Source organism: Convolutriloba macropyga, chromosome 3, assembly GCF_964194025.1.
Source record: "Convolutriloba macropyga chromosome 3, txConMacr16.3, whole genome shotgun sequence".
Taxonomy (NCBI): Eukaryota; Metazoa; Xenacoelomorpha; order Acoela; family Convolutidae; genus Convolutriloba; species Convolutriloba macropyga.
In genome coordinates, this window is record NC_134470.1 from 61,650,258 (window position 1) to 61,674,405 (window position 24,148).

Sequence of the window (24,148 nt, forward strand, 5' to 3'; positions counted from 1 at the left end):
AGACGAACAATTTTTTCTCCAATTTTTTCAATAAATACCATTGTTAAACATCGTGTTCCTCACGGCAAATTTTTAGGACTTCTAATTTAAATTTTATATCACAATGAAGTGACAGTGATTAGCAGAAGAGCGCCAAATTTGCGGAAAATACTAGTAATTTTGTCAAGATTGTTCAAAATTAAAGATGTTTGGAAAAATATAAAACAGTTAAACATATAATTTAACTGATAAGTACCCGCAAGAAAACAATTTGATACAAATTGTTAATAAGACGGAGCTATTTCATTTTACTAAAAAGCTACAAAACAAGCTCAAAATCAATAATATCCATGCCTTCTTCTGATTCAAACATCATCTTACATACTTGTATAGATTGCGATTTGAGGAACACGGAACAAGCCATTTGGTCATTCGCTCTATGGACCTTTTCAAATGCCTAAAAATTAGGAAAATTTCGTTATAGTAGTCGAAATTTTGATGCTCTTCCCAATGCTCAAATTTTGTTAACCAAAAAAAAACTTTTCTACGATAGTTCATTTTACAAAAGCTCAATACAGAATGATGCAAAATAAAAATCAGATGATGCCAAGATGAATTGTTCAGAGAAAGCAATAGAAATTTGAGAGTAAAGTGGATCAAAAATGAAAACAACTAGTGTTGTTGAAACAAAGCAAATAATAACAAGTAAACAAATAATTTTTGTCAAAAAGGGTCGAAAAACTTTTATAAAAGTGTAGTCTAAGATCAACCAGTTCAAAACAAATTGAAAAAATAGTTTTAGAGCAGTTTTAAAAAAGCAGTTTGAGAATATTCTCCTATTTAGAAAGCTGGGTCCACTGACTTCCTTCGGTTTTCTCTAAGTACGAACAAATTATTTTGAACTAACCAAATAATATAATTTTTCTAATGATTCTTAGTGACTTGATTTATAAGGATTGACATGTAAGTATTTCCCCTTTGGTAGAGGTCGACAAAACAACAAGTAAAACGGTTTAAATGTAACAATTTCCAGGAAATTAACAATTTTTGCTTGTCAATTGTCGTGTTTCATTTTTTTTCCAATTTTAGTCATAAAAATTTGTAGCATTTGTGTTTCGTATGAAAACTTTTACAACGAATTTAAGCTGTTTGGACAAAAACAAAGATTGGGTTTCTTTTCTTCATCAATGATATTCAATTTTTTATTTTTGTTTTTCTTTTTAACAAACAGACTAAAAAATCAAGGGAATTCAAGGGGACTGTCGAATAATTCGATGTCTGTATGCGTTTGAAAAAGGAATGTGTTCGGGAAAAATCGACACATTGAATAAAAGACATGGTGTTCCAGAGCAAAAAAAATTATGAGCTCGAGTTTTTCAGTTGATATTAAACATCTTAAAGAAATACTTGAGGAAAAATGTTTGATGTTTAACAAAATTGATTTATTTAAAAAGCAAAAGACAACATAAACTTGCAAATAATGTACTAAATATGCCAAAAAATAACCAAAAAAATTGAAAGTAAGTGAAACGAAACATTTTGCCAATACATAAAAGAATGAGAACACTACGGTTTTAGAATTATTGAAAGATGCAACTGTTCACCATCAAATATATTGTAACTCATTGTAACAGATTGTACACATTATTGTTCCCTGTCAATTTTCTATACATTTAATTTTAAAATCAACAATGTCGCTTGTAGTTGAGAAAAACGGATCCTTTTATATCAGATTTTGGCATCGCAACCCATTGATGTTGATATCAGACAAACTGATGGCATGAAAAATTTGACTCCAAAGAGGACAATCGATATAAAATTTTTCAGAAAATTATTAATTAGTCACTGACTCTAAAAAAAATTCCATCTGTTTTCCCAAAACACAATATATAAAAAAAATTGTAGGTTTTTATCTATAAAACATTTTCGATGCATTTATCAGAATTGACGTCAGAATAGTTTGAAAACTTTTTTATTATGAAAAAAAAAACAAACTTCTTTTAGGGTAGACTTTTATTTGAAGATCGTTTAAGGAAAAGATTAGAACCAATCTTGCATGTGCACTCTTTAAATATTCCAATCGTTGTCTCAGAAAGTACCAATTGCAAAAAAAATCAGCTGGAGAGCGGACAATAAAAATTCATTGTCTCCATACAAACTTCTCTGCCATACAAACAAAATTCAAACTGTTGATACAATTCAAAACGCTCATTTTGAAAGTATTTTGTAATTCAGTGATGTCCCAATGAACCGAAACTTGATACACCATGATAAGAAAAATACTAAAAATTTGTCATTCTAGCCAACATCTTGACATTGCACTTGATATCAAGATTTGAATAAATTTCAAGACCTTTGTGCGGTTATCAAGACAAAAAATCTTGGTAAGATAAACAAGAAAGATTCACCAAGACACAAGACATGGTGTTTTTAAAACTGCTTTAGAAAATTTAAATGCTTTTAAAAATTTAAATTAAAAGCACTTTTATACAAAATTTGGCCCGAATTCATATGATTGAGCACGAATTATCAACAATTATCACAAATTGTCGGAAAATTCAGCTCCCGTTAATTGAATGTCCAACAATTCAACCTATTTTTCCAATATAGCGAAATTTTTAAGCAGATGTAAGCTCGGTATGTAAACAGAACACAACATATACGGCGGAAAGCTGGTGGTTCTGTATAAACCTAAGGTGGAGGTCCATATAAGAACTAAAAAACTAAAAATGAATCAACTCCACAGTCAAACACTTCTAAAAAAAATTTTGAAAATTTTCTGCGGAACAGCTAAGCTTTTGTAGAAAGTACAGTAGACTGACTACACAAAATTTTATTTTTCTTCTGGCAAAATTTTTAAAATATTACTTTTTCATCTTTTTCAATTCCCGTTCTGGTGACATTTTGCAAAAAATCACAATTAACCCAATTAAAATAGCAAGTTGTACGATTGTGGGAAATACAAAAACGGTGAAGCTTAAATTTCTCAAAAAGTATATCCTTTAAAAAACATATCTATTCTCGCAATTGTCACCAAGGTCGAATTTGTTCTTTTCACCAAGATCGGATCCAAAATTTATGGTTAACTGTCTTCATTCTGCAAAAAAAATAATCGCATTTGGTCATAGTTGAGCGTGCTGCAAGTCCACACAACTAATTACTCAACATTTAGTTACCACCAGTTGGATGATACAATTGGAAAAAAAAAGAAAAATTGATTGCTAATAAATTACAAAATTGTCAGCAAAACATTCAGAAAACGCAGATATATTTTGAGACCGATATTTAAAAATTTGGCAGGGCGTTTATATGCGTCAAAAAGATTATTATAATTGGGCAATAATTCCTTATCTTACCCAAAAAAATAATTTCAGAAATTTCAACTTTCACATCAAACTTTCTTTTAACTTGTTACTTCAGTCGTTAGAAGTTTTTGTCCATAAGAGCAAAATTCAACCGGAACTGACTGACAAGAATCTTTTAAGTTAAACAAACCTCCAACTCTCATGATCTTATTTGAAAACTTTTGCCTTTCATTTTCTTGTACTGTTATAGGATAATTTTTGAATTGGAAATCCTTTTTTGAGCTAAAAATTTCGATACCAGAATCATCCGGTTTCACTCCATAGGTATCCTATAAATTAAAATATATCTTGAATAAAGATTTTATATAATTTTTCTATAAATCAAACTGCCAACTAGTTGAGTTCTGCAGAGTAGCATAAATCTTCGTGAAAATGTATTAATGCTTGTTATAGCCCTATTTGAGATTCCAGACCTCAACGATCTTTGATCAGAACATCTTCGAGCCCACGCCTTTGAATTGTGCGTTCGTGTTACATAGTCTGGTATTAAAGTTCGAGCGCAGGAAAGTCTGGAGCCGGTCTAACCGGAGGTCATTTTAGTCTCGGACGGTGTGATCAGAGGATATTATGGTCTTGAACGGTCTAATAAGACGTGAATTTGCGTGTACCATGCTCTAATTTGAGCGCACGATAAGGGCTTGTTTCAAACACGCGATCCAAGTCGCAGGATATTATCTTTTACATTTTTTTATGCTTTAAAGTCGCTTCAAAAAAACATCCCCTCACCCGGGTCGAGGTTTTTTGGTGAATTTTCGTAAGAAATGCGGTGAATGCGGTGAATTTTCGTAAGAAATGCGGTGATTGCGGTGAATGCGGTGAAAAAAAATAATTCACCGCTATTCGACCCCAGGCCTAGGTGTAAACGCTAAAAAGCATTAAATTATGTGAGATTTTGTTGTGGGCTGAAGTATCCATATTGTTTTCAATAAAATCAGTTGGATTCAGGAAAGAAAAGTTCAGCAGGCTGAATTCATAGAAGACACGGTGAATTTTCGTAAGAAATGCGGTGAAATGCGGTGAAAAAAAATAATTGTTTCTCTTGAGAGAAAGCGGTGAATTATTTTTTTTCACCGCTAGATGCGGTGAAAAAAAATAATTCATCGCATTAAGCGGTGAAAAAGAATAATTCACCGCCACCGAGAACGCGGTGAAAAAAATAATTCACCGCGATTCACCGCATTCACCGCAAAAAGATGTAAGAAATACGCGGTGAAAATTATTTTTTTTTCACCGCATTTCACCGCATTTCTTACGAAAATTCACCACCAAACCTCGACCCGGGCAAGAAATCTTTTGAAAAAGCTCCTTTGCCACTTTACCTGGAGCAGTGTACACTTCGGTCTGTTCTATCCACTTGATGGAATGAGTCACTGTCTGGTAGCTGGACACTAGACTCCTCATCGTCTCTGCAATCAACACTGCTAGACCCAGTATCACCAGCACCAATGCAAGCAGGGACAATCCCTGCAAACCACGCATCGACATCATAACATTGAAGTATTATATCAACTGCTTTTCCCTTAACTAACGAAAATATATACAAACACTTTTGGCATGTTTTACAACTTGAAGACAACGTGACCCAGGCTGAGGTCCCCTGCCAAAATGTCGCCATATCCAGGGCCTTTCCGGCTAAAGCTGCTGGTGCTCAGACGAAAAGAGCCTATTCGGTCTTTCGAGCTTCAAAAATGCCTATATCAAAAAAACTGTGCGCTCAAATTTGCCTATGTGCAGACTTTCATGCGTTCAAATTTGCCTATGTGCAGACTTTCATGCGCTCAAATTTGCATATGTGCAGACTTTCATGCGTTCAAATTTGCCTATGTGCAGACTTTCATGCGTTCAAATTTGCATATGTGCAGACTTTCATGCGTTCAAATTTGTATATGTGCAGACTTTCATGCGTTCAAATTTGCCTATGTGCAGACTTTCATGCGTTCAAATTTGCCTATGTGCAGACTTTCATGCGTTCAAATTTGCATATGTGCAGACTTTCATGCGTTCAAATTTGCCTATGTGCAGACTTTCATGCGTTCAAATTTGCATATGTGCAGACTTTCATGCGTTCAAATTTGCCTATGTGCAGACTTTCATGCGTTCAAATTTGCATATGTGCAGACTTTCATGCGTTCAAATTTGCATATGTGCAGACTTTCATGCGTTCAAATTTGCCTATGTGCAGACTTTCATGCGTTCAAATTTGCCTATGTGCAGACTTTCATGCGTTCAAATTTGCATATGTGCAGACTTTCATGCGTTCAAATTTGCCTATGTGCAGACTTTCATGCGTTCAAATTTGCATATGTGCAGACTTTCATGCGTTCAAATTTGCCTATGTGCAGACTTTCATGCGTTCAAATTTGCCTATGTGCAGACTTTCATGCGTTCAAATTTGCCTATGTGCAGACTTTCATGCGTTCAAATTTGCATATGTGCAGACTTTCATGCGTTCAAATTTGCCTATGTGCAGACATTCATGCGTTCAAATTTGCCTATGTGCAGACTTTCATGCGTTCAAATTTGCATATGTGCAGACTTTCATGCGTTCAAATTTGCATATGTGCAGACTTTCATGCGTTCAAATTTGCCTATGTGCAGACTTTCATGCGTTCAAATTTGCCTATGTGCAGACTTTCATGCGTTCAAATTTGCCTATGTGCAGACTTTCATGCGTTCAAATTTGCATATGTGCAGACTTTCATGCGTTCAAATTTGCCTATGTGCAGACTTTCATGCGTTCAAATTTGCCTATGTGCAGACTTTCATGCGTTCAAATTTGCATATGAGCAGACTTTCATGCGTTCAAATTTGCCTATGTACAGACTTTCATGCGTTCAAATTTGACTATGTGCAGACTTTCATGCGTTCAAATTTGCATATGTGCAGACTTTCATGCGTTCAAATTTGCCTATGTGCAGACTTTCATGCGTTCAAATTTGCATATGTGCAGACTTTCATGCGTTCAAATTTGCCTATGTGCAGACTTTCATGCGTTCAAATTTGCATATGTGCAGACTTTCATGCGTTCAAATTTGCATATGTGCAGACTTTCATGCGTTCAAATTTGCCTATGTGCAGACTTTCATGCGTTCAAATTTGCCTATGTGCAGACTTTCATGCGTTCAAATTTGCATATGTGCAGACTTTCATGCGTTCAAATTTGCCTATGTGCAGACTTTCATGCGTTCAAATTTGCATATGTGCAGACTTTCATGCGTTCAAATTTGCCTATGTGCAGACTTTCATGCGTTCAAATTTGCATATGTGCAGACTTTCATGCGTTCAAATTTGCATATGTGCAGACTTTCATGCGTTCAAATTTGCCTATGTGCAGACTTTCATGCGTTCAAATTTGCCTATGTGCAGACTTTCATGCGTTCAAATTTGTCTATGTGCAGACTTTCATGCGTTCAAATTTGCATATGTGCAGACTTTCATGCGTTCAAATTTGCATATGTGCAGACTTTCATGCGTTCAAATTTGCCTATGTGCAGACTTTCATGCGTTCAAATTTGCCTATGTGCAGACTTTCATGCGTTCAAATTTGCCTATGTGAAGACTTTCATGCGTTCAAATTTGCATATGTGCAGACTTTCATGCGTTCAAATTTGCCTATGTGCAGACTTTCATGCGTTCAAATTTGCTTATGTGCAGACTTTCATGCGTTCAAATTTGCCTATGTGCAGACTTTCATGCGTTCAAATTTGCATATGTGCAGACTTTCATGCGTTCAAATTTGCATATGTGCAGACTTTCATGCGTTCAAATTTGCCTATGTGCAGACTTTCATGCGTTCAAATTTGCCTATGTGCAGACTTTCATGCGTTCAAATTTGCATATGTGCAGACTTTCATGCGTTCAAATTTGCCTATATGCAGACTTTCAAGCGTTCAAATTTGCCTATGTGCAGACTTTCATGCGTTCAAATTTGCCTATGTGCAGACTTTCATGCGTTCAAATTTGCATATGTGCAGACTTTCATGCGTTCAAATTTGCCTATGTGCAGACTTTCATGCGTTCAAATTTGCATATGTGCAGACTTTCATGCGTTCAAATTTGCCTATGTGCAGACTTTCATGCGTTCAAATTTGCATATGTGCAGACTTTCATGCGTTCAAATTTGCATATGTGCAGACTTTCATGCGTTCAAATTTGCCTATGTGCAGACTTTCATGCGTTCAAATTTGCCTTTGTGCAGACTTTCATGCGTTCAAATTTGCATATGTGCAGACTTTCATGCGTTCAAATTTGCCTATGTTCAGACTTTCATGCGTTCAAATTTGCCTATGTGCAGACTTTCATGCGTTCAAATTTGCCTATGTGCAGACTTTCATGCGTTCAAATTTGCCTATGTGCAGACTTTCATGCGTTCAAATTTGCATATGTGCAGACTTTCATGCGTTCAAATTTGCATATGTGCAGACTTTCATGCGTTCAAATTTGCATATGTGCAGACTTTCATGCGTTCAAATTTGCTTATGTGCAGACTTTCATGCGTTCAAATTTGCATATGTGCATACTTTCATGCGTTCAAATTTGCATATGTGCAGACTTTCATGCGTTCAAATTTGCATATGTGCAGACTTTCATGCGTTCAAATTTGCCTATGTGCAGACTTTCATGCGTTCAAATTTCCCTATGTGCAGACTTTCATGCGTTCAAATTTGCATATGTGCAGACTTTCATGCGTTCAAATTTGCCTATGTGCAGACTTTCATGCGTTCAAATTTGCATATGTGCAGACTTTCATGCGTTCAAATTTGCCTATGTGCAGACTTTCATGCGTTCAAATTTGCATATGTGCAGACTTTCATGCGTTCAAATTTGCATTTGTGCAGACTTTCATGCGTTCAAATTTGCCTATGTGCAGACTTTCATGCGTTCAAATTTGCCTATGTGCAGACTTTCATGCGTTCAAATTTGCATATGTGCAGACTTTCATGCGTTCAAATTTGCCTATGTGCAGACTTTCATGCGTTCAAATTTGCCTATGTGCAGACTTTCATGCGTTGAAATTTGCCTATGTGCAGACTTTCATGCGTTCAAATTTGCATATGTGCAGACTTTCATGCGTTCAAATTTGCCTATGTGCAGACTTTCATGCGTTCAAATTTGCATATGTGCAGACTTTCATGCGTTCAAATTTGCCTATGTGCAGACTTTCATCCGTTCAAATTTGCATATGTGCAGACTTTCATGCGTTCAAATTTGCATATGTGCAGACTTTCATGCGTTCAAATTTGCCTATGTGCAGACTTTCATGCGTTCAAATTTGCCTATGTGCAGACTTTCATGCGTTCAAATTTGCATATGTGCAGACTTTCATGCGTTCAAATTTGCCTATGTGCAGACTTTCATGCGTTCAAATTTGCCTATGTGCAGATTTTCATGCGTTCAAATTTGCCTATGTGCAGACTTTCATGCGTTCAAATTTGCCTATGTGCAGACTTTCATGCGTTCAAATTTGCATATGTGCAGACTTTCATGCGTTCAAATTTGCATATGTGCAGACTTTCATGCGTTCAAATTTGCATATGTGCAGACTTTCTTGCGTTCAAATTTGCATATGTGCAGACTTTCATGCGTTCAAATTTGCATATGTGCAGACTTTCATGCGTTCAAATTTGCATATGTGCAGACTTTCATGCGTTCAAATTTGCCTATGTGCAGACTTTCATGCGTTCAAATTTGCCTATGTGCAGACTTTCATGCGTTCAAATTTGCATATGTGCAGACTTTCATGCGTTCAAATTTGCCTATGTGCAGACTTTCATGCGTTCAAATTTGCCTATGTGCAGACTTTCATGCGTTCAAATTTGCCTATGTGCAGACTTTCATGCGTTCAAATTTGCATATGTGCAGACTTTCATGCGTTCAAATTTGCCTATGTGCAGACTTTCATGCGTTCAAATTTGCCTATGTGCAGACTTTCATGCGTTCAAATTTGCCTATGTGCAGACTTTCATGCGTTCAAATTTGCATATGTGCAGACTTTCATGCGTTCAAATTTGCATATGTGCAGACTTTCATGCGTTCAAATTTGCCTATGTGCAGACTTTCATGCGTTCAAATTTGCCTATGTGCAGACTTTCATGCGTTCAAATTTGCCTATGTGCAGACTTTCATGCGTTCAAATTTGCCTATGTGCAGACTTTCATGCGTTCAAATTTGCATATGTGCAGACTTTCATGCGTTCAAATTTGCATATGTGCAGACTTTCGTGCTTTCAATGAGCCCTTTTTCCAAAATATTCTGCGTTTCTAGTTGCTCAGAATGTCCTTGCTTCGAAGGTGCCTATTTTGGGATATTTGTGCTTTCATCAATGTAACCAGACCGTGTAACTTCTAACCTCCCCTGGTGTGCTCATTAAAGTCTGAGTACATCGAGTTCTGGTCCGGGACCTCAGACAAGGGAAAACTTCTGCGTTCACAATGGTCTTTTTAATCATTAAAGACAAACGAATAGACTCGGTAATGTGCGTTTGCACATAATGTTCCGACCCCGCTCATACAATTTTTGACTCAATTGTCTTCCAAATGAGGAGGAGGAAAAACATTCAAAATTTCACATACTAATAAAAAAAATTGGCGTAAGAGTAAAAGAGGAATTATTTGATGCATTAGATGACCACTGATACCTGCCATTACTAAGACTACAATGCAAAAAAACTATAGACGGAAATAAAACAATATCAAACATTAAATACGGACAAAGCTCAATATCTTTTTAGAAAAAGGATAATAAAATTAAAAAAATATCATAAAAAGCCTAAGCTAAACAACTTAACCTGTACATTTCTGCAAAGCAGACGCAACCTGTTCTTAGCTAGAATACGCAAGAAGTTGACAAGTATATGAACAAAAAGGGGGCAAAGCTCAAAAATCCATAGAGTTTTTTGAAGCCAAAAAAAAATATCAAAAATGCTTAGCAACCATCAAAATTCTTTTTAAAAGATACCAGAAGCACTCATGTGTATCTGCTTGAGAAGCCGATATCACCAATCTTTAGAGACAATAACACGGTCTTGCCCGTATTTGTGTATTTTTGTTGTCAAAAGACTACAAAAAAAACAACAAATTCAGACAAGACTTAAAAAAATCAAAAGACAAAAACAAAAATGCATAGATTTTGAAGCCAGTAAAAGCAGAAGCCACTAACGCAAAAAAAACAATATGTGTCCCATCAAACTTCATTTGAACATCAATATGGCCGGTTTCTAAACGGGCAATATAAAAAGACAACAAAAAGAACCACAGACCTCGACCACTATCAAAAGCTCTCATAATTTTTTTACGAAAGCTCAACGTCAAGGTCATGAAAAAAATCCTCTAAACTCAAACCAGTAGATATTACTGATACCCTTGCAACACAGAGGATGAGACCTGTCACAAGAGAGATCAAAATACAGGTTGACAAAAAATGAAAAACTGAACAATTTAAATTTAATTCGAAACTTTGAAAACAGTTAAATTCAAGGTAATTAAAACTTCATGTTATATTAAATTTCAAGTGATATTGTAACAAGTGACCAGATAGGAAACCAAATACAGTCATAGAGTCAAAATTAACGTTTTAACAGAAAATTCGAAGCATCAAAAAATCAACTACAAAATTTGAACGAAATTTGAGCCAACAGTTGTAAACTGAAAACAATGGTTAGTTTCACTGATACCGCTTTCGATAATGAACTAGATCTTTGCTAGTGAGACGGAGTAATAGGACTACAAAAAAAACAACACAGTTTTTCACCAAAAATTTACGAAAAACCTTTGTCGGAGCATTGATAACCATGAGCATTACTCTGAAAACAAAATATTTGTTCATTGGGCTTTATTAAAACGTGAATTAAATCTATCATTTTTTGATTTTCTAAATAAAAATGTCTCAAATTAAGAAGGAAAAAATGCAAAACAATTTTTAAACGGACTACGTCCCAATACAAATGGATTTACTTTTCATTGTAGAAAACCACCATGAAACCAAAACTGGAGTTGATATCATTGTGCCACTGTTACAAATCGTAATTATTTTTAGTATTGACGTAATAAATATTTTAAAGAAACAAATTTTAATATATGAAAAATAGTTTTTGCTTTTTGATAAAATACTGATTTAAATTAGCAAAAAGCCGTCAAAATAATAGTTCCTGAACACCGTCTTGCAAAAAAAGGAGTAAAATCAGCCCTCTTCTGAATGGGAGAAGATTATTGTAGGGATTTTTATGTCTGTATTGACGGTATATTATGAAAACGTCGTGGGCTGATTCAGCAAGTTTGAGGCCATTTTTTCTAAAAATTAATAGCGAAATTTCAAAAAAAATTTCAAGCAAAGAAATTGGTTCAAACAATTCAACAACTTTTTTTTGCCTTTCGAAGCATGGGATGTGAAACTAATAACATTACCCTATACAATCTTTCAGCCAAACATCATTAAAATTGTTCAAAAACTATGAAAAACGGGTACGATGATTATATCTATAGGATAAAACTGACTGAACAGAAAAACAAAAAAGTTGAGCATAAAATTCCTTCACCCCGCTAATTTAGGATCAGAACAAATATTAAGAATTTTGCATCTTTATGATTCCATTATGAAAACTATTTAACCAATTTACATAGCAAGAAAGTTGGCCAGAAGGCTTTCCTGAAGTATCGGTTACATTCATGTCATACGGTTTCTCCAGATCTTATGAAAAGCATTTCGAATGCAGGCACAAAAAGTTGTAAATTTGAGGATCTTCAAACAAAACAAAGTCTTTCATTGAGTATGAAATTACCTTTTTAGGTTGAAAAAAGATAGTTCAGTTAGCCTGAAACTTGCCTTCGCGACATTTTTCATTCCTCAATTCAGACTTTTCTGAGATGGCAATCTTTCTCACTAGCCGATGTGATACTTATCAGATAAATGCCGAACAAATTTCCATACATTTCATCTTAATTAATATGTTGTTGAAAAATGTTGCCCAAAGCAGTGACAAAGTGCAAATATATACTTTCATCGAAAATTGTTCGAAAAAAGTAAATAAAAAAAGTAGTAGTTGTACTTTTAGATTACCATCAAGAGGCGTCAAATATTCTTCTCAGTTTTGTTTTCAGATTTCTTGAAGTTGACACAAAAAGCTGTTTCCAGTTATTGCATAGAAAAACGCAGGCCATAAGGTGAAAAAAAACAACGCAAATCATCACTTTTTAAGCTAATTTCAACAAACAAGACAGAAATGGTATTTAAATTTGTACGAAGAAAAATATTCGTAAATATACTATAGAACTTGTCCTGTTGTTCAACTTTTTTCAAGATTCTTCCTTTTTCTGTATATTGGCTTATTTAAATTGACAACCATTTGTAAACTACCATTTGTTAGCGACAACTATTTGTTAACCAACCTATTTGATCAACAACACGGAAGAACATGACTTTAATCATTCACGGTTATCTAGTTATTACCTGTGCCACCTCTATTTAAATTTTCTCTAATTTTTCATTTTGAATGAAATTGTTCGATAAATTTTTTGAGAGTTTCCATCAAAAAAATTACTTGCCTAGCTCATGACTTAACCTGTGAGTACCTAGTTTAGGTAACCTGTTTAATTTCTTCTGTTGTTCCTCCTCATTTTGGATTTGTGAGCCAGTTTTTTTGTGAAAGATTTTAAGTATTTCAATTTAAATATCAAATTCACGAGATTGTTAGTTTTGAAACACAATTCTTTGAGATTTTGTTTCAAAAGTGCGTACAGGTTCATTTCGTGATCCAACTTATTGTTTGGTTAAAATAGTTGTTTACATTGCAAAGTTTCTCTTTCTACTTGTGCAATTGCAATAGAGTTGACTTCTTGTCCTTCACTTTTTTTGATCTTAACGGTTTTAACCCTTTTTTGTAAGCACCTCTGTCTTTTTATTGGAGTATATTAGAATTTAAATAAAATTTTAATTGAGTTTTTTGTTAAGAAGGTCTTCTAACTCTGCTTCAGTTGGTGGACAATTGAGTCAATAATGTGGATGCGCGGGGTCGGAACCTTATGTGCCAATCCAAATTAGCGAGCCCCACTGTTGCTGTTTAAAAAGCAAAGGGCCTAAAAACACTCGACTCATATCTTAGCTCTTTATAAATCTTGCTACCTTAAAAACATTTTGAGAAAAATCTTGTTAATAAATAACATATCAGTGAATTCAAAAATAAATCGACTGTCTTACGATTGCATTGAAAAAAAATTATGAGTTCAGTAGTCAAAATTACTCTGGAGGATCCGAAAAAAAATCAAGGAGCTGAATTTTTTGTTTAACTTCTCGAACTTCTCAGTGACCGTATCCTTCTCAGACTTTTCCAAGTAATTCAAGAGTTCTGCTTCAACTGTGAAGCAAACTTTTTGTTCCGACCCCACTTGTGTGGGGGAACTATATACTCAAATGGGGTTTTTTTTGTTCCGTGAATTTTCGCCTACCGATATATTCATCGAAGAGAAATGTGCGTGGTATCATTAAAAAGCTCGTCCATCGTAGAATTCGAATTTAAAAAGATTTTTTTGAATTTCGCTTTTTTCAAGGAGTTATCGAGGTTTAAAGTTTCATGTGAACCCGGGATATTTGGTTCACTTTTGTTCACTTTTACAGTAATTTTTGTTCGAATTAACGTTTTTACTACAAAAAATTTAAATCAAAACTAGATTTCACGCCACAAAATAAATCAATTTTTGGTTCTTAATAGACGAAAGTGGATAAAAAAGACTAGTTCTAGTCTCAAAGGGAAGTTTAATATCAAAACAAAAATTCGAATTCTATTTGAGAGATCTTTTTTTTAGAAAGTTTTGATATTTTTTTTTGTTTTTTCAAGTCACCTAGAGACTAGTCACTTTTCATATCAAGGCTCCGTTAGTTGCAAACTTCATTTACAATCAAATGAAGCCCAATGAACAAAAAATTTGTTTCGAAGGGATCGCTCAAGTTTTTTTTGGACTCGTATCTCAGTTTTCGTAATTTCAAATAAAATTTTGATTTTCTTTTTGACGTTTTACTAAAATTTTAGAATCCTATGGCATAAACTCTTTGACTAAAAGTGCAATAGATTTCTTAATGAGCATTAGGTGAACCTATCTAGTGCTGTGAGTGGACAGCTAATGGCTGTTAAGACATTGAAAATAAATTTTCGAAATTTTTTTAGTACTGGTAAATCATAAACTTTTTGTGAACTGTGAGTTCGTCTCAGTAAAAACAGGACCCCCTCCTTCCTACTGCAATCAAAGTTAATCTGATTAGCGGTTTTATCAAATAATTATTGGTTATACGTATTCAATGCCACAAAATTTCAATTTTTTTTAATTTTTGGACATTTCATTTTATTGGTTCATTTTAAAATCTTATCACGTCATCCAAATTATGATGGCTGTCATTGTTTTAGCGAAGACGTCCAAAGGATCATAGATGAAACTTTCGGAGGAAAAAATATGGTATAAAGGGCTTCAACACATTCTTCTCGCATTTTTCTACAGAATTTTTGGTTTTTGGCTGTATTTGTTTTTTCATAGTCATAAGACTTGTTGCGATGTCCTATTGATTACATATGACTGACAAACATTCTTGTCCTCACATCGAGGCATAACTGAACGTATTTAACGACTTCCTATGAATGCTATTGTGCTTAATGGCTGTTAGGACTTAAAAAAATTTTTTTTTTTGAATCTTTTTTTGAACTTTAATTAATCTTAAGCTTATTTTCGTGGATTGTAAGTCAGTCTCAGTAGGGATAGAAGCCCAGTTTTTTCAACTTCAGCAACAATTTATCTAGTTGGCGGTTTTGACTTCTGACTACTGATAATATGATTTCAATGCCACAAGATTTCAATTTTTTTTTTTAATTTTTGTACATTTCGTATTATTGGTTCCATTTGAAATCTTATAATGTTATCCTACTATTAATGGCTCCCGTTGACTTAGAAACAAAGTTCATTGAATCACAGCTGAAGGCTGGAGTTTTCAGAGAAAAATTCACTGTTTAAATGACTTAGACACTTTCTTTTCGCACTTTTCTACTGAATATTTGGTTTTTGCCTGTATTTGTTTTTTTTGTCATAGTCGTAAGACATATTGTGATATCTTATTGATAACCTAGGCATAAAAAACATCCTTGTATTCCCATCGGGGTGTAGTTTAGCGTATTCATTGACTTCCTATGAAAGCTATGTTTAATGGCTGTTAAGACTTTAAAAATAATTTTTTTGAATTTTTTTTAAACATAAATCAATCTTAAGCTTATTTTCGTGGATTGTAAGTCAGTCTCAGTAATGACAGAACGTCGTTTTTCTCTACATCAACGACAATTTATCTAGTTCGCGCTTTTGTTTTCTAACTATTGGCTTTTTGACTTCGGTGCACGAGTTATCAAATTTTTTTTTAATTTTTTGGACATTTTTTAGTAATTTTGCATCCTTTTGAAATCTCATAACATTATCCTAAAATTTATAGCTCCCATTGGCTTAGAAATGACGTTCAATGGATCGTAGAAAAATTTTCCAGAGAAAAAAGCTTATGGTTTAATTTGCTTCGACACTTTCTTCTCTCACTTTTCTACTGAACTTTTGGATTTTGCCTGTACTTGTTGTTGTTTTCATATTCAATGACACGTTGTAATGTCTTATTGATAACTTTTGAACAACAAACATCCTTGTCGTCATCTAGGCATAATTTAGCGTATTAAATGTCTTCCGTTGAAATCTATTGAATTTTATGACGTTGATACTATGGGTTTTCTCAAAAATTTTGTGGTTTTGATGTATCCTTCTTAGCCATACGACTTATTGTGATGAGTTTTCGACAACCTACTAATGAAACCTATGATTGCTATTACATCGAGACAGAAATTAGCGTGTCTATTTAATTCTGTTGAAAACAATTGAACTTAATGTCTTTGATACTAGGGATTTTCTCAAAAAATTCGTGGTTTTAATATATTTGTTTATTTGTTGTTTTTCAAGTCATTTTGTAACAATAAAAACAATCAACTTGCTGTTAAAATAATAATCGAAAATAGAAGAGTTTATACTGAAAAGTTCATTCTGTAAAGGCGTTCAAACTTTTCGCTTAATTTTTTTGAGTTTGCTGTTTTTGCCTCTTTTGTTTATTTTTAGGTAGCCGTAAAATTTTTATCGGTCTCATAAACTTGTAATTGACGATTAAAGGCGTGATGTTACCCAAAGCAGTCAGTTTATAGACAATGGTCTCAAAAATTATGATATTATACATTTCAAAATTTTTCAAACTTTTCAGTTTTTGTTGTTCTTTTCGTCAACTTGTAACTTATTCTCGTCATTGAGAGGTCAAATACAATTCCTTGAATTTCAAAAATTAACTTGTCTACTGATATTATGTCGTAACTGATGTTTTGTTTGGTGGACAATATGGGTTTTCATAAAAAAAGTTGTGAGTGGTGTATTTGTGTTTCTTTTTTCTCTTCTTTTAGCTGATTCAGGTAATAACAGATCCCAATGATTTTCAATTTCGGCCCAAATGAACGAACTTATTTTCTCTTTCAGTATCTTATTTTCTCTTTCAGAACTTATTTTCTGTTTCAGTATTTTCTCTTTTTTCTCTTCTTTTAGCTGATTCAGGTAATAACAGATCCCAATGATTTTCAATTTCGGCCCAAATGAACGAACTTATTTTCTCTTTCAGTATAATTTTAGCTGAATTAGTATAAATGAAAACTGAATAAAAATACATAAAATTCAGATAATAGCTAATGATTCAAATGGCTGCAATAATTTGCGTTTTTGAGATTTTCTGCGTCTTTGTGTAAATTGTTCGTGGTTTTTTGAGATTTTCTGCGTATTTAGTATATTCCTATGGCTTAGTCCAAGCAAAGACAGATCCCATTAGTTTCATAATGACTTTTTAGTAAATTTGTCATGAATTATTTTGTTATAAGCTAAAGATTTTTTTAGACTTTTGAAATTATTTGGTTTAAGAAATGTTGATTGATCTTTGACATTAACCTCATTTTTTTCTCTTTGTCAACTTTTAACCTAATCTCATTAAGGAAAACGTCCATCTGCTGTTTAGTTAGGAAAAACTAAATTTGTGTAGTTAAGGTTTCATGTGATTGCATTTTGACGTTGTTACTAGGCGCTTTTAAATTTATATAATGGGTTTCTGCCGTGAAATTTTTGTTTTTGCTTATTTTGTTGATTGTTGTTTTTTCTCGTAGTATTTGTATTGGCAGATCTCGTGATCGCTATAATGAGGCATGGCATTATGTAATTCAATTAGCAGTTAGGTTTTGTAAGAATTTTTTTTATTTTAAACGTCTATTTTTGTTATCTCTTCAATTGGTTGACAATTAAGTCAAAAGTGTAGATGAGCTCGGGTCGGAACATCATGTGCAAACGCACATTAACGAGCCGCCTTGTTTTGAGTTATAGTATTTTTTATAAAGTTTACTTTGTTTCTGATAAATTTATTTTCCTGAAAAAAAACCTTCAAATTGTAAGGCATTAGCATGTTTTTTTAAAATACAAGGATCTTCTCGAGATGACTATAGATAACTAAAGGGCAATCGTCTCGTAAGACGCGTGCGTCTTGTAAGGTTACCGCTTTGTTCCAATTTCTTGTACAATAACCGTCTTCAACAAGATTTAGCAATATGATGTCTTTAGCAATATCGTGAAAAACAACCAGCATAAGCAATAATCTTGCAGTATAACCCAATTCACTTGACATTGTCATAGAATTGCTCAAAGACTACAATGCAAAAAAATTATTTCGAAAGTTATTGCAACGATGGCAATAGACACAAAAAATTTTATAAAGTAAAACTTCGGTTTCAGAGAGAAGTAAGATTATAGTCAAAAGCATCAAATTACAGGTGAATAATAAGCGAAATACAAATTTAATGCCTTTTTGCTTGATCAACTTTTTTAATTCGCCAATTGAACCCCTATTAACAATCTTCACAATAATAAACAAACTGATCACACTGGAAAAAGCACCATGAAGTCCGTCAATTTATTTTTCTGTGAATTGTGTATGGAAAAATTTGAAGTCTTAATGGATAGGGTTGCACGAAAGTCTGAACAAATCAAAAAATTGAAACATAGTGATTTAATCACAGAGAGAAGTCTGAACATAGTCTGGTCATAGGTCGAGCGAAAGACGGTTTCAGAACAGTTTTAACATCATTAACACGAAAGTCTGATCAGAGATTGAAGTCCTTAGATTGTCTGATCACAAGTTGCAATGAAGCCTGGTAACGGAGCACTAAGAGACTGATTTAATATTGTTATTACCGAATTGTATTGTTTTGTTTTACTCAAGATTTGAGGCATTTCGAATCAACATCGAAATAATTTTGTTAACTTATTTTTCCCCGACATGAACAAGATGTTTCAACTTATTCAAACCGAAGCTCATATCTTGCAAAGTGTGCCATCTTGAAATTTTCTTTTACAATTCTCCTCTGTGATATTGTAAGATTAAAATCTGGTCGATCACAGTAGTGTTTGTTCTTCTTGTTCATTACGAACAGCAAATTTTTATTACCGACTGACCTTTATCAACCATGCGCTCGTTCCGTTCCGTCCGCTGATATCGTCGAGAGTTTCTGGTGCTGGAGTCATTATGTCTGCTAGACGACTCTGTCTTCTATGATTGACTTGATTCCTTTTTGTTGACGACATAGTATGTTCGCAGAATTTGACCTCGTTCCCGCTCAATAACTTTTTATCAACCGAATTGCAGTTGACATCAGACATGTCACAGTATCCTTTCACGTCTTCCAAATTTAACTTTGTTTACAAACTGGACTTAAGTTACACAGATTTAGTTGTTGATAAAGTGAGATTCGCCGTGCTAAAATTTCACAACAGAAGTCACTCAAAAATGATGTAAATGAAATTATGAAGGTGATCATTCGGAAAGATGGGCAATCGGTAAAGGCGAGGTTTCTATATAAATTGCGCTTTGTTCCGTTGTAACTTTTTATGGGCTGTAAATTGCATTAATTGGTTATTAATAAAAAAGGGGTTATTATTCGGTTATGATTAAAAAATTTTTTTTTCTTTTATTATTAAAAAATTGTTTCGTTAATAAGTTTTGTTTCTGGCAAGGTCTTGCAATATTCTTGCTTAAAAATTTATCTTGCCAAATAAGGAAAATTTGCATAATAATGCTTGATCTTAAAAGATGCTTTTTTAAATCATATGGAAAAATCTGAGTACAAAAAATTGAATAACGCTAGCAAAACGCCATTTTAACAAAAGTTTTCCATTCAAATTTTCGATTACTGTTGTATCACTATACGTTACAGTTCTTCGAGAAAACTTGATACTAATTTTTTCCCATTCGAGAGCTGAATTATTGATTTCACACGAGTTTTGAATGTACAAAAATGGGAAAAAAACAATAGAATCAAAAACATAGAATAAGGCTCTTTTAAATGCATACGGATACGTTTTGAGTAATAAAAGAGCTAAATTGATCCAAACGGTCCAGTTTATTTGGAAGGGAAGCTGGTTCGTAATCCGAGCTTTTTTCCTCGACTGGTGTGTTTGCATTGTAAAACGCTTAAATTTTTATACCTTGTTTAGCATTAAAAACCACTCAAAGCTCTAAATTCTATGGGTTGAATTGACGATTTAATTCAAGTTGAATAATTTGGGGCAATTTTTCAGGTCAAAGGATTTGAAGACCGTCCAGTAATTGGCGGAAAAGAGACGTGAATTAATGTTGAAAGACGTGTATAAATATGTGCTCTTTTCTCAAGTAATGAGATTAAAATGGTATAATGCTGCTTTAAGATATATTTAGGGAACGAACTTCCTGAACAAAGGTACGCTGCCTAAGGGCTCTTTATTGAGTATTTGTAAGTAATATTGAGTATTTTACTCTCTCTTGTAATGACTCAAAAGTGATCTTTTTATGCAATTTGATATGTAAAAAAGCGGCGCTCTTTTTCCTTTTTCGTTCAATCTGTAAGCGGTAAATGAGTGATATTGAAAGATTGGCCAAATTTTTATCTTTTTAATCTTTTGGAATTTGAATTTGGGGAACTAAATTAAACTGATGGTTTGTATATTGAAGAACAAAGAATAAAGCGCCACTTTTACTTTAAAATGCAAAATTGTGGCCTATAGTATGCTGCCGTACTGCTAAATCTGCACCAGCTTTTGTCCATCTCATTTCGGGGGGCTGAGGCGTAGGGGGGGGGGGGGGGGGTGTCCTTTTAAAATGGTTGATGGTTAAAGTAGAGGAAATTTGAAGTGAGTTTTATTGAGTAATTTCACAAGACAAAAGAATTGTCTTTCACGTGAAGAAAAGTGAACAAATGTGGGCTGAAAAAAAATTTTACCAAAAGTGAATTTTATTGATTAGAAACAACGGGATTGCTTTTAAAATTTGTCCCGATTCTAATCTGGGAAAAATATGGCAATTTGTAAGCAGAAAAGCGTGACTGACTGATGTGAGAAATTATGGATTGGAGCTTAGAAAAGGAGGGGAGGTAACAAAACCAGGATAATAAATGTAGGAAGAAAATAGTTTCAGCTGAACCGCTAACGTGTAAAAAAATACCATAGGTGCATATTTTTCTAATCAAAGATAATAGCCTTTAATTATTGCATTTGTGTTTCGAATGTAAGCGAATCAAATTGCTGCGTAATATTTTTTAATAGAGAAATGTGCTGAACGAAAAATAACGTTCGCAAACGCAATCAGTGGAAACAACTAAATAATGATAAAATTCAGCAATAAAATAAGTTATCCGTTGAGAAGTGAGAATTATTTTTCCCAATTTCTCCCAATTTAGTAAACTTGAAAAAGATAACTGAATAAGACAAATTCGAAATGCTCGCCAAAGTAACAATATACCTAATTTTGACTCATTAAGGTGGAATATTGGATTGTAAACAAAATATTTGTCAACGTCAACAAAATCTCACACAGGAGAAGAGGCCGAAGTTCCAAGCTGCCCTTTATTGCAATTGAAAGAGCTACGGATAATTTTTAAAGTCAGTGGAGCTGATAACCGTTTTAATCCCGTTCAAACTGGAAAAATTTTAAGATCGGAAGTGACTTCGATTTATCATAATCACGAGTCTCTTTTTTATCAGAGGTAAATTTCCATCTAAAATTCTTGGTATGATAAATAATCTCTAAGGGTAAGTATGCAGGGACGGTGAATATGTGTTTGAAAATTATAACCTTGATTACACGATGTAAATGGATGTCTTATACGTTGGTTAAATAAAGTTTCTAGTAGTTTATAAACGCAATTTAATGATTATCTCAATTTCTTCAATCTTTTTTGTTCAATCATTAAACCATAGTAACTTTGTCAAAAATGATACAAAGCAAAATTGAAAAAAGATATGAAAAATTTTTTTACTTTTTATTTCAATAGTAAGTTTATTAGTAATTAATTTTGTTGATGGTCAAAAAATCCTTTTAATTTGATGGCTGTTGTTGTACGACTATTCAAGCGTTTACGGTTGCATATTAATTATTAGATCAAATAATTTCCTATTAAAGAATTTACCAGGAAGTTATTAAGAATGATCTTGCAGGTGAAGTAAGTACGCTGTCAAATAGCGCAGTTCAATTAGACGACAGTTATGTCAGCCGAACAAACTATTAGTTATGCATAAAAATTGGCCATTAATGACTTCAGCTTCTTGGTTTGTGTGCTGAACAAATAACATAATAAATTGATTTTATCAAAACAAACAAATATTGGTATATAAGTTATGGGAAAAACCATAAGAACACTAAAATGATGGAAATTGAATTTACAAAACTATGTACTCTAAAAAAATTCTAAATACGAGAAGCACACATGTTTAGATACTCAACGTTGCAGCAAACTACCACCCCATGAAATTCGTAAATAATAACGAAATTGAACGCCTTCGGGTTTCAGAGTTCCGTCTGCAATACAAGTTGCCCGAGTCAAGGATTTCTAGAATTTTTCCTTTATTGACAAGACGCGACCTTGAAAAGAGAATGTCTGTCATATTTATATGTAAAACTGAAGTGTGAAGGATTTATGTATGAACAAAATACCCCTCGGAAAATTGTCTCCTCCTATCTTATAATGAGACTAGAGAAAGCGTCGAGATAACCGACCCGCTGTTTCCGGACTATATCCGCTATACATTTGAGAAGCACTTTCGCGTGAGGTGCGTGTGCAGAAAAGATTATTCGTTCATGGGCTACTAGAACCGTTTTATTAATAGCACGTGAACGAAAAAAAAGTTAACGGACGAATCTGCTCGTGATAATAATTGAACAAGAAACAGTTATCCATTTCTTCATTCTCTACCTAAATTGCAAATTTTGACCATAGCGCTACTTTCCTATCGTAAAAAATGTTATGCACTGACACATACTGAAGAAACATCGTTAAAAGTAACACATTTTTCGGTCAATTTGCTCATCGGCTAAACTGGAATCAATTGAAAATAGTTTCAAAATCCTTCAACAATACCGCTATACAAAATTGGATTTGAAAGCTGCATGTATGAAGGTCTTTTTGTTAAATCGCGACAAATTTAGAAGCAGTTCTGAATAGTTTGGATTTTGACTGATCTCTTTTGACGGGATAAATGAATGTTGGAGCTTAATTTGTTATTCGGGAACCTAAACAGTATTTATTTTGTTTTCTTTGGGCAAAACGAGAGAAAATCTTGCGCACTGGAGCGAACAAAATTAATGTTTATATAATGAATTCCGTTTGGAAGTTCTCAAGCTGTGAAAAATGAAACTAAAATCTCTCTAAGTCTCTTAGTTTGGTGTATTTTACAAGTTTTGCTACTTGCCGTATACCTGTTAACAGATTTCAAGGAGCGTCTATTAAACTATCAATTAAGCAATCAAGCTGGGCTAGTAGAACGAAATATCGTACGTCCAGAACGAAATTAATGATGCAGCAGGGGGCTTAAAATGGGATCAAAATTACACGACACGGCCTGGAAACAATGATGAATGCAAGGTACATTTGAACCTTAAACAAACGATCATTACAGAATATTGCTATGTAAGAATTGGTGTATTTAAGAACGTTTTAGAACCTTTGCTAATGGTAGTTTTTCGTTACTCAAGACTAAAAGAACTCGGTTTTCCGAGTAAAACTAATTAAGGAAAAAAGCAGGAACCTGATATACTATTAGAGAGGCTGGTAGCGTGGTAGGGGGTGGATTGGGATTTTCAGCTAAATTAACAAAAAGTGATAGGCTCAAAAACAATACCTATCGTAAATTTGCAAATGTCAGAAGTTTCTCAGGAAAGAAATGAAAAAAAATTGATTATGCTGGCTTGAATACGGAGAAATTTTGGTAAAACTTTTCGTCTATTAACATAACACTCTTAAATAGAGAATCGATAAAGATAAATAATTCCAGCTGTTTTTCTGATCGGTTGTCAGATAAAAACGAACAACAGCCTATGGGTCACGAAAAGAATCCAAAATGAGTCTTCTCTTCTTATTTCTGTCTTTCCTTCTCGTTTTTAATCGGGAAATAGTCATTTAAAAGTGTCATTCGCCTGATATGAAACAATGTCAGCTTATACAATCCATTTTTGTTTACTTTTTTCAAAAGCAACCTTTCTTAGCTTCCATTAACAATATTTTCCTAAAAGACACTGATAAGCCAGGTTGATGTTCTGAATGACCTCCTATCACGCTATTTTGGTAACCCCCTACGGATAGCCAGCCAACAACTAAAATCAGTTAATATGGCGCCAGAAAAATTGAAAGTTAATAATCATAATTTGTAGAAAACTTGGATAATTCTATGAGCTACTCTTCGAATTCAAAAAAGTAGGAA

The 24,148-nt window shown here is 33.7% G+C and overlaps 1 protein-coding gene across 8 annotated transcripts in view; it reads right to left on the minus strand.

The window, feature by feature from the left end:
- The window catches only part of LOC142337186 (uncharacterized), a 57,339-nt gene extending 35,684 nt beyond the window's left edge, over positions 1-21,655 (minus strand). The window contains exons 1-3 of one of the 8 annotated variants that reach the window (XM_075386315.1): positions 20,898-21,655; positions 18,878-19,178; positions 4,664-4,808 (exon numbers count right to left, since the gene is read on the minus strand). In XM_075386315.1, coding sequence (XP_075242430.1) covers positions 4,664-4,808; positions 18,878-19,081 — 349 coding nt within the window. In that variant the 5' untranslated portion in view covers positions 19,082-19,178; positions 20,898-21,655. Of the gene's footprint in view, positions 1-4,663; positions 4,809-18,877; positions 19,315-19,906; positions 20,386-20,676 lie in introns of those variants that run through there. The other 7 variants (XM_075386313.1, XM_075386312.1, XM_075386314.1 and 4 more) reach the window with 7 other exon arrangements.
- Between the last annotated feature and the right edge of the window lie 2,493 nt (positions 21,656-24,148).